Here is a 12,203-nt window from a genome sequence, read left to right on the forward strand (position 1 = left end):
CCTTGCTTTCTCCCTCCTTCCCCTCCCCTTCCCAGCTCTCCCAGCCTACTGTCTCTGCATCGTCCTTTCTTCTTCCCGCCCCCGCCACATCAGTCTGAAGAAGGATCTCAACCCGAAACGTCATCTATTCCTTCGCTCCATAGATGCTGCCTCACCCGCTGAGTTTCTCCAGCATTTTTGTCTACCTTTGGCTCCCAAATGACGCAAATGTAGCCACAATACTGAATGGTTATCCTGCATTTTTTTCTAGGTAACACGTTTTTCCAAAGAGGCTTAATGCTTAAAAACTGGATTGTAGAGCCGCTTGCTTTTGTGCATTTGACAATCTCATTTCAATGAAAATGAAAATCTTCTTCTGGACTAATTATTTGTGTAATATGCTTGTCCATGATTTTTATTTCGAATCCTTCTTGCATCTGATATGCCAACACTTAGAGGTCCTTGACAATTGCAATGTTATTCAATAGTGTTGAACACATGCCTGGGCACCGCTTCTGTCATTTTTAATTGTGTCTCAATGGCCTACACTGTCCACTCTTGCATAACAAACCATCATAATGAAGCTGAGTAGCCTGCTTTTGTGTAACTTATGGGAAAGAAGCAAGTACTGAAAATCACTTTGTATATGTTCCCTATGTAAATAATTTCTCTCACGGAGTGACCCCAGCCACGTTTTGAAAGTCACAACTCTTTACCCACCTACTGCCACCCAGTGATCTGCTGACACAACACATCCAACCTTCACATTCCCACAACTAGTTCAATGGTGCTTTTTGTCATTTATGCAACTGCACAGTGAAATTCCTTTTGCATATATTACACATGCAGGTGCCGCCATGCTTTGTCGTCATTTCCAAAGTAAGGTCGGCCCGCACACTCGATGTACCGGAGCAGTTCTCGCGAACCGACGTCAATTTCCTTGTCCGTCCATCTTTGTGGCCTGGAGGCGTCTCCTCCAGCCGACCTTGAAGGCGCTGGAGGAATTAAGCCAGTTCACTCTCCTACCGGCCCTTGTACCTCGCACCCTACGTCTCTTACTACCTCCTGGTCCCACCGTCTGCCGAGCCTTCGGTCGGGTTCCCAGTACCGCCGACCGACCACCAGTCTCCTATAATCCCCACGGCATTAACACTCTCCATCCAGTGTCTTGAATCACCAAACCATCACTGTCCCCTGAATTCTTGCATTAACACTCTCTACCCAGTATCTTGAATCACCAAACCATCACGGTCCCCTGAATTCTTGCAAGCAAAAAATTTATGAGGGACCTTACCACTAAAATCATCAACAGATCAATTATTTAATTACAGGATATAAGCTTCACTTTGAGGAAAATCACTGTACGTATGGTATTCCTGTGAAACGTCAGCCCAGAACCAATGCATAGGGAATGGACAGAGAATACAAATCTGTATTCATTTAAGCACCCTTCACATCTTCAGATGGTACCAAATATTTCGCAGCAAACTAATTACTTCTTAATTGTCGCCATGTTCTTGCAAATGTGGCAGTCAATTTGTGCATAGAAAGGTCCCTCAATCACATAAGATTAGATAACTCGAAAACTAATTCACTGTTCCTTAAGAATATTTTTCATCACTGCCAGTGGCTACATGCAATTGGAGTAGAGTTCAGACTTTTTATGAACATACCCAAGCAAAAGATGATTAAGAAGCTAGAACAATAAGATCTTTTAAATATATGCTATGTTAAACTATTCTTGCCTGTAAACCACCATCAGTCATGGAAAAGTTAGCTTATGCTGTAATTGTGATCATAGAAACATAGAAAATAGGTGCAGGAGTAGGCCATTCAGCCCTTCAAGCCTGCACCGCCATTCGATATGATCATGGCTGATCATCCAACTCAGTATCCCATCCCTGCCTTCTCTCCATACCCCCTGATCCCTTTAGCCACATCTAACTCCCTCTTAAATATAGCCAATGAACTGCCCTCAACTACCTTCTGTGGCAGAGAAGTCCACAGATTCACCACTCTCTGTGTAAAAAATGATTTTCTCATCTCGGTCCTAAAAGACTTCCCTCTTATCCTTAAACTGTGACCCCTAGGTCTGGACTTCCCCAACATCGGAAATAATCTTCTGACATCTAGCCTGTCCAACCCCTTAAGAATGTTGTAAGTTTCTATAAGATCCCCCTCAATCTTCTAAATTCTAGCGTGTACAAGCCGAGTCTATCCAGTCTTTCTTCAGATGAAAGTCCTGCCATCCCAGGAATCAGTCTGGTGAACCTTCTCTGTACTCCCTCTATGGCAAGAATGTCTTTCCTCAGATTAGGAGACCAAAACTGTACGCAATACTCCAGGTGTGGTCTCACCACACTGAGACTACACTACACACTACAACTGCAGTAGAACCTCCCTGCTCTTATACTCAAATCCTTTTGCTATGAATCCTTTTACCATCCTCTTCAGAAAAGAGACAAATCCAGATGTCAACCTTTACTAACTAAGAGCTGACATCTGTCACGGGAAAAAGCATAACCAGGACCTTCTTCAGCCATCTCCTGCCCAGTACTCTAAACAGATGTTCAAAATGCTGATAACTAGGGTGGCAGTGACGTGGCTGGTAGAGCTGCTGCCTCACAGCTCCAGAGACCCGGGTTTAATCCTGACCTCAGGTGCTGTTTAGGAGTTTGCATATTCACCCTCCAGTATCTATCTCCTTGCCTTTTCGAAGTTGCACATGGACTTCCTATATGAACCTCCATTGCCAGACTTGAATTCCCCAATACCTGATCATCAGAAGATTGCAGAACTCTTGGTCCATCCAAGCCTTCTGACTGAAGCATTTCTGGATGGCTTTGATCCAAGCCAACACTTGGATGGTTCTGGTGGGAACACACATATTCACACATTTCCTTACGAAATTGGTAACAACCGTGCCTCATTCGGTCATGTCCTTGCCGCGTTCTTGAACATCTACCCACTCCAAGCAAGGGTGGAGTCATTCCTCTGCCTCCCCTGACCAGCTCTGTGGCGGCCTCACTGTGTTCTTTAGTCGCTGCCTATGAATAGGAAGCACACCCTGGTGGTCTGATTTCCCATATGGGGAGGGGTGCAGCAGTAGATAGCTTTGATAGTGGAATAGCAGTGGCTGAGGCTGTTGATCCTCAGGAGCTGCAGGACACATGCTGGTGGTAATTAGGATGACTTCTTCAAATTGACCTGGCTGGAGACCCCGTCTTTGATGGGAAAGGTGCCAACATACGTTGTTTGGTATTTGTTGACCAGGGCGTACCGCTTCTCCTGCACTAGACAAACATCTGCATGGCGCGGGATGTAAACCATGGTCATGATGATGGAGGTGAATTCCCTCAGGAGATAGAAGGAATGGCACTGCACTGGTTAGTTCTAGGTGCAGAGAGCCGCCATGTCTGAGCACCACAATGAAGCAGACGTCTCCACCTCTCCCTTTCCCCGAGGGTTCCATTAGATCAGGGTTCCTTGCTGATCCACAACCTGCCTCGTCCAGTCACTTGGTGGTGAAGCCAAGTGAAGAATGGAGAAACCTTCAGCTGGAGGGCTGAGTCTGGGGAGCTGGGGGTGAGCCATGTCTCCATGAAACAATACAGTAATCCTTCAACTCCCTTAGGCAAAGAGCCTTGCCCTCAAGTTCTCAACCTTGTTTTCTAGAGTCTTCATATTGGACAGAATGATAGTAGGGAAGGAGCCATAGTGCCCTGCGTTTCAGTCTTGCAGGTCACACTGTTGACCATGTTTCCAGGCACAATGGAGGCCTCCCTAGTGTTTCCTGGCCCTGTATCCTTACTGTCAGTAACTTCATTGTCGTTGGTAGATCACAATAGCGATAACCCATTTAAATGGACCAGCAGAGTGTCAATTGTCAGCTTGATTTTATGCTGTTCCTTTTATCTGTATAAGTTCAGAATTGTTATATTTGATCTTGTCCTGTTGTGTTGCTTGTAAAATGTATGGCACATTTTTTTATATTAGAGTGGAACTAGAGTGGAAGCAAGTCTTCCTCAATCCCCACGACTGCTACCTTCTGTCATGGATAATATAGTGTAACAAAGAGTCACATCAAACCTGATTCACTGGTTTGTTTTTTCTCTTAAGTATTGCAACCATCTGTACACTTTTCCAATATCAGTGGCCTCAAGACTTCCAGGCACTTAGCAAACATCCACTTATTATAGTTTTATTTAGCAGTTTCTGACAAGTGTAATTCCTCCTTTTCAAACATTTTGAAATTAGCATGGTTAATAATGCAATTACCATTTTACTTAATTCAATTCATCTATCTTCATTACAGAAAACTGAAGTTATTGATGAGAATGAACCTAATTAAATACTAATGAAGTATAGGTAATTTCATCATTAGGTCCACAAAAATGTGATAGCACATGTAAAATTTTGTTTTTCTTATTAATTTCAGTCCTTTTCATCTTATAAAAGGACAATACAGTCGTGCAGCTGGTAGAGTTGCTGCCTCATAGCTCCAGTGACCCAGGTTCGATCCTTCCTTGCAAGCTGTATGTGCGGAGTTTGCAAGCTTTCTCTGTAACCACGTGGATTTCCTTCCATGCGGGCTTGTCAATTAATTGGTCCCTAAAGATTTCCCCCAATATATAGAGTGGGTGTGAAAGTGGGATAACATAGAACTAGTGTGAATGGGTGATCGATGGTCGCGTGATGTGGGTGGGCCAAAGTGCCCGTTTCCATGCTATATCAATCAACCAATCAATGAATCAATCTTATCTTTGGTCACTCTACAATTTCCATTGTTACAAGTACAGGTAGCATATTTGGAGAATATTTAGAGCTGTTAGAACTCTGAACATATATTTATTGCCAACTACTATTCTAGGTTAGTTGACCCCGAGTGAAGTTTCTGAAACCGCATTCACACCATTTCACATTCTTCCACCTTAACAACCTTGCCAATCTTTGACGTAGATTTGAAACATTTAAGTTTTTCTCACTGCCATGAATATTTCAATGGAAAAACAAAAATTGGATATGCTAGAAATCAGAAGATGCTGCAGATGCCCAGCAGGTCTGACATCATCTGAGGAGAGACAAAAATAATTTAGATCAATTAATTTTTCTCTCCATAGATACTGCTGATTACCTTCTGATTTTCCATTTACTCTTCGCCGCTCTCTTGGCCTGAAAGATCATTTTAATTCTCTCCATACTCTCACTGGTTCTTATTTCCATGCTCCAGCACCAAAACCTTAAAAAAGTGTCATTCATATTTTGTTTCCGTTGTGCTGTTGCAAGTAAGAATTTAATTGTTCTATCTGGGACATATGACAATAAAACACTCTTGACTCATACGAAATGAAATTGCAGAACAATTAAATGCCTTACAAGAAATTGGTAATTGCCTACAACAATAGAAGTGACCACAGCAGTGTCCCTGTAAGGAAAGGTTTTAGCTCCAGAACATTGTGTTTGTATCACTATTATTGTGCTAAATGGCATAGATTCAGAACATATCTGACAAATCAAAACTTGACATTTATAAGCAAGTGTGTCATTAGCAATAGCATAATTGCATTTGAGTGTAATCAATAATGCCATAGCCTGCCATATCTCAGGCTCTCTCAATACTACCAAGCTAGAGGTCCAATACTATTCTGATGGATGTAATATGGATGATTTGTGCTGTTTCTTTTACCTGTTGAAGATCAGTACTGTTATATTTGATCCTGACCCGTTGTGTGGCTTGCAAAATGTCACCACAGTAAGTCAACATTTTCTATATTAGATTGAAACTAGAGTGAAAGCAAGTCTTCCTCAATCCCCAGAACTGCCTAAGAATAGCTACCTTCTGTCATGGATAATATAGTTTAACACAGTCACATCAAATCTGATTCACTGATTTGTTTTTTCTCATAAGAATTGCAACCATCTGTACACTTTTCCATATCAGCAGCCTCAAGACTTTCATGCACTTCGCAAACATCCACTTACAACATTTTTATTTAGTAGTTCTCTGACAAGTATAATACCGCCTTTTCAAACATTTTGAAATGAGCAATGACTTTACCTCTCCATTGATACCTGACCTGTTGATTATCTTCAGATTTTCCATTTACTCTTCAGCTTGAAAGAACAATCATTTCTATTTGTCTCCGTGTTTTGCCATTAAAACCTGCAGAAGGTGCCATAGATATGGAACTAAAATGCAGAATAATTCAATGCTTTGCAAGAGATTGGTAAATGCTCACAACAATGTTGGTAGGTGACCACAGCACTAAAGAAAGAAAAGTTTCACCTCCAGAGCAGTATTATTGTGCTAAGTGGCACAGATTCAGAACATACCTGACAGCTCAAAATTTGGCATCCATAAAGCACTGTGTATCACCAGCAATAACAGAACAGCATTCAACTGTAATCTATAATACCATAGCCTGCCATATCTCTGGGTCTCTCAATACTATCACTTCTGGGGTTCAACACTATTTTGATGGACGTAAAAGTATAAGCCTGCGATATGCCAAATTGATTGGCTAGAATACAGGATCAGATGTGCTAAGCAATGGAAGAAGCATGCAATAGTCAGACCTACACCATCCCCCAACCAGCAGGTATGAATGAAGTTCCAGTCTTGAAGTCCTGAAATGCACAACCAACATTGTCAACGGATACAAGGGAAAAACTCCAGGACCATCCCAATCCTTAATGAGACCATGGCGCATACCATTAAGGTATGCTAGCTTACTTTAACCGGAATGATAGTCTCGGGAGGGGCTGCCATTTTACTGTGGCAGACGCAAAATGGACCTTCCTTATTCTTCAACTGGTGTGGGATGTGGAGAACAATCCCTTATTGTCAATGGATCAATGGCGATCTTGGGCTTGGCCCGTCAGCTCATTCCTGGTCTTACTAGAGAGTTCTTCTTTCGTCAGTTTCCCACCATTTTCTGTTCATATTTCCAGCAGCAGTTGTCCAGTTAGTTAGTTAAATATCTCTAAAAGCAATTCCTTAGAGGGCTCTGGAGATACAGAGTTCTGCAGCAAGCGCAATTATGGTAGTACGTTTGCTCAGCACCAGAGACTATGGCATCATACAGTCTCAAGGTGCATTAACATCCAGTTTTCTTTTTCAAGAGAAGTGCTTCGGAATGATACTCTGGCTACAAGAATGGGACAAAGGTAAGGAGTGGCACATCCAGATAAAGAAGTCCAATCAACATATTAGCAATCCTCCATTTGAACTTCTTCTTCCATCACGCGAGTTTCCCGCATCCTCCAAGTGTGGCATCGGAAATTACATGGGTTTGGCAGTGACAACGCCATTACACTAACAGTAGGGTGAACTTGTGTTATATTTTATTTACGGTGGGACCGCATGGAGGCTCAGTCCCTTGCAGTCAAGTCACATGTGTGGTGGCGCTCGCAATCTTGGGTTTGTCCCGGAGGCTCAGTCCTGGACTTCGGAGGAGGAGGAGGAGTGGTGATGTCAGCCCACACCAAATCTGAGGAAGGACATTATTGCCATAGAGGGAGTGCAGAGACGGTTCACCAGACTGATTCCTGGGATGTCAGGACTGTCTTATGAAGAAAGACTGGATAGACTTGGTTTATACTCTCTAGAATTTAGGAGATTGAGAGGGGATCTTATAGAAACTTACAAAATTCTTAAGGGGTTGGACAGGCTAGATGCAGGAAGATTGTTCCCGATGTTAGGGAAGTCCAGGACAAGGGGTTACAGCTTAAGGATAAGGGGGAAATCCTTTAAAACCGAGATGAGAAGAACTTTTTTCACACAGAGAGTGGTGAATCCCTGGAACTCTCTGCCACAGAGGGTAGTTGAGGCCAGTTAATTGGCTATATTTAAGAGGGAGTTAGATGTGGCCCTTGTGGCTAAGGGGATCAGGGGGTATGGAGAGAAGGCAGGTACGGGATACTGAGTTGGATGATCAGCCATGATCATATTGAATGGCGGTGCAGGCTCGAAGGGCCGAATGGCCTACTCCTGCACCTAGTTTCTATGTTTCTATGTCAGGGTTCTCCCTGCAGTTCACCTTTGCCTTGTGAGGAGGCGCTGGCAGTCTGTTTTATCCTGGCTGCTCAGCTTTGAGCTTGAAGAGGCAGTTTTTGTGTTATCCGGGCGGCTCAGTCTTTGCCTCTATGTGTAGGCACAATCCCTCATTGCCCATGGGCAGGAAGAGGAACTGGCATCTCAGGCTTGTCCCGACCACTCAGTCTTCGCCTCAGCAGAAGAGCTGGCTGTCTAGGGCTTCTTCCCAGTAGCCCACTCTTGACCACACTGTAGCACTGGTAGTCTCAGGTTTGTCCCAGTGGCTCATTCTTCCACAAACCTGCAACAGGGGAACAGAGCTAGTAGGAAGATGCCACCCTTTATCTCTCTTCCTTCTTCCTCCTCTAGCTAGAATCTCTGGATTTTATAGTGAGTAGGCTGACATGGTTCATGTGGCCAAACCAATATCAGATAATTAGATCCAGTTATTACCAATGATGCTGGGGAATGGCCTCTCCTAGTCTGATAGACAGTGATAGGGATTAGAGCAGTGGTGCAGTCACATTCTCATAGGTGCAGTCACATTCACATCTTCCGCATTATAACGTTGGAGTTTGTCTATGGATGCTGAGAATTGTATTCTGCATTTATTATCTTCCCTCATGCTTGAGTTTGACTTGATGGCATTGATACAGTGCATTCAGAAAGTATTCAGACCCATTTACTTTTTCCACATTTTGTTATGTTACAGCTTTATTCTAAAATTGATTAAATTCATTTTTTTTAATCTACAAACAATACCCCATAATAAAAAAGAGAAAACGGTGTTTAAAAATTGCAAAGTAATTAAAAAGAAACAACTGAAATATAACATTTACATAAGTATTCAGACCCTTTACTCCGTACTTTGTTGAGGCACCTTTGGCAGCGATTACAGCCTCAAGTCTTCTTGGGTATGACGCTACAAGCTTGGCACACCTGTATTTGGGGAATTTCTCCCGCTCTTCTCTGCAGATCCTCCCAAGGTCTGTCAGGTTGGATGGGGAGCGTCGATGCACAGCTATTTTCAGGTCCCTCCAGAAATGTTAGATCGGGTTCAAGTCGGGGCTCTGGCTGGGCCACTCAAGGACATCCACAGACTGGTCACGAAGCGATTCCTGCGTTGTCTTGCTGTGTGCTTTGGGTCGTTGTCCTGTGGGAAGGCGAACCTCCGCCCAAGTCTGAGGTCCAGAACGCTCTGAAGCAGGTTTTCATCAAGGATCTCTCTGTACTTTGCTCCATTCATCTTTCCCTCGATCCTGACATAGTCTCTCGGTTCCTGCCGCTGAAAAACATCCCCACAGCATGATGCTGCTACCACCATGCTTCACCGTAGGTACGGTATTGGCCAGGTGATGAGCGGTGCCTGGTTTCCTTCAGACGTGACGCTTGGCATTCAGGCCAAAGAGTTCAATTATGGGTTCATCAGACCAGAGAATCTTGTTTAGGTGCCTTTTGGCAAACTCCAAGCAGGCTGTCATGTGCCTTTTACTGAGGAGTGGCTTCTGTCTGCTACTCTACCATAAAGGCCCAACTGGTCTGATGCAGATATAGTTGTCCTTCGGAAGGTTCTCCCATCTCCACAGAGGAACTCTGCAGCTCTGTCAAAGTGGCAATCGGGTTCTTGGTCACCTCCCTGACCAAGGCCCTTCGCCCCCGATTGCTCAGTTTGGCCGGGCGGCCAGCTCTATGAAGAGTCCTGGTGGTTTCAAAGTTCTTCCATTTAAGAATGATGGAGGCCACTATGCTCTTCGGGGCCTACAATGCTGCAGAAATTGGTTTATACCCTTCCCCAGATCTGTGTCTCGACACAATCCTGTCTTGGTCTATAGACAATTCCTTTGTCTTCATGGCTTGGTTTTTGCTCTGACGCACTGTCAACTGTGGGTCCTTATATAGACAGGTGTGTGCCTTTCTAAATCATGTACAATCAATTTAATTTACCACTGGTGGACTCCAATCAAGTTGTAGAAACATCTCAAAGAATCAATGGAAACAGGATGCATCGAAGCTCAATTTTGAGTGTCATAGCAAAGGGCCTGAATACTTATGTAAATGTGACATTTCAGTTATTTCTTTTTAATTACTTTGCAATCATTTCTAAACACCTGTTTTCGCTTTTTAATTATGGGGTATTGTGTGTAGATTGATGATTAAAAAAATGAATTTAATCAATTTTAAAGTAAGGCTGTAACGTAACAAAATGTGGAAAAAGTGAAGGGGTCTGAATACTTTCTGAATGCACTGTATGTAGTAAATCTGATCTGTTTTGATAACATTGCACCCTCGTTACACGTGATAATAACTCTAAATCTAGGGAATTAGGTTGGAAAGATGTCATCAAGGTGGAAAACACTGGGCCTGCCCAGAAGAGCTAATAATGCAATAGAGTCTGGTCGTGGATGTACACATTATAGCAACTATAAGCTTGTGATTGATTTAAAGACTAATGCATTATTTGCGAGTGTTGCCTTATTGTAGGGAAAATATTATGCTGTTACTCTGCTAAATGGTATGATAACAATGTCTGGAATTGTACCCTCCAGTCATAATCCAAGGTCTCCTGAGACAGATCACCATCAGAGGCAAGAAACTGAAGGTACCATCGGATTAACATTTGACAACAGTAGACTTTATTACATCAAGAAATGACGCGGATGAGACATTAAGGAGATTTCTCAAAACGTGTCCTCCGATACCACACTGCCTGGATGGTACTAGTGAAGGAGGGTGAGATGGTGGTTCATGAATAGCTTGAGAGCACTGAGACTATTTGGAAGCATTACTCAGAAGTAGAGAACATTTGGGAAAAACTATTGGAAACTGGGATCTGAATCTGGGAGCTGAATGCTAATCTACATGGATTAAGATTAAATTGCACGTATTAGTATTTGTACAGTTACTGATTGCAAGTGTTCTGATTTTTTATTTTGGCATAATAAAAAAGCAATATACGGTTGAAGACCCTAATATTTGTCAATCGGGCAGGAATTGAGATAGCAGCGATTACTCCAAGAAGGTGTATTGGAGATGTATTTTGATTACAAAAGCCAGAATTGGTGGAGCAAAGATTAAAATAGGATGTTTGTAAACCAGGCTGAGCGCAACAAAATTGATAGACAATAATAGGAGTCACTTTATGACACCTATTAACAAAGCAAATGGGAGATGGTATTCTAAGAACATGAAGAAAAGTCCCAGCTGCCAGTCAGATAGAGGCAATTGCAGCAGAGATAAAACAAGGATGAAAGACTACAAAGAAATGTAGGTGACTGGTGAATTATTGCAAAATCTAGTACCCACAAGTAATCATTGTAAAGCGAATAGTATGAAATGTTGCACATGCGTTGAGTCAGTGAAGTACTTTGGGACCTCTTCAAGTGCTTCCTAGTATATATTGTCGCAACCTGAATAAACCAACTTGATCGGGAATCTCACCACTATGAGATTTGTTTTGTGTGCAGACCTGATTTGAGCCCTATATAAAAGGACTGGGCCTTATGTGAAAGCCAGATTTAGGGTACAGGTCACATATACATATCCCTCCAGCAAACCGTGACTACAATAATGTTGCTGGTACTCAGCGCATATTATCTTTATTACCATGAACAATTTACTAATCTGTGAATCACTGTAGATTTTGATCTTTGAAATATTGGTGACTCCTGCTTGTCCTTTCCAAAGCTAGCTTACTACATCTTTATAGTCAAGGACTCATTTTTCATGCACCGCATTCGAGAATTATACTTTAGATTTTTGCGCCATCTACTGTTGATTTACAAATCTGCCTTCCTCGAATTATTTTTGAACATAAGTTAGTTTACCATTCATAGCCTATGAAGACAAAAGAAACTAGAGGCAGGAATCAATAAACAAACTGCTGGAGGAACTCAGCGGGTCAGGCAACATCATTGGAGGGAAATGGACAGATGAAGTTTTGGGTCAGGACCCTTCTTTCATAGCCTATAATTCATCCGCAGATGCTGCTTGACCCACTGAGTTCCTCCAGTACTTTCATAGCCTATAATTATTTTATTAAAGTTTTGCATTAACATATAGACCAGTGATGATTTTTAAATTAGATAGAAAAATCAGATTGGCCCACTGATGAACACACATTCTTGTCAAAGCACAAAGTGCTGAAGGAACTCATTGGGTCAAGCAGCATCTGCGGATAAATTATAGGCTA

General features: G+C 42.5%; 1 protein-coding gene across 4 annotated transcripts in view; it reads right to left on the bottom strand.

The window, feature by feature from the left end:
- LOC129710527 (spermatogenesis-associated protein 22) overlaps positions 1-12,203 on the bottom strand; it is a 50,355-nt gene that overhangs the window by 11,066 nt on the left and 27,086 nt on the right. The window contains exon 8 of one of the 4 annotated variants that reach the window (XM_055657561.1): positions 4,219-5,050. The exons of the other annotated variants lie outside the window; for them this stretch is intronic. Coding sequence (XP_055513536.1) covers positions 4,950-5,050 — 101 coding nt within the window. The 3' untranslated portion in view covers positions 4,219-4,949. Of the gene's footprint in view, positions 1-4,218; positions 5,051-12,203 lie in introns of those variants that run through there. 4 annotated transcript variants of the gene reach the window in all.

The sequence above is a fragment of the Leucoraja erinacea genome, chromosome 28 (assembly GCF_028641065.1).
Source record: "Leucoraja erinacea ecotype New England chromosome 28, Leri_hhj_1, whole genome shotgun sequence".
In the NCBI taxonomy this organism is placed as follows: domain Eukaryota; kingdom Metazoa; phylum Chordata; class Chondrichthyes; order Rajiformes; family Rajidae; genus Leucoraja; species Leucoraja erinaceus.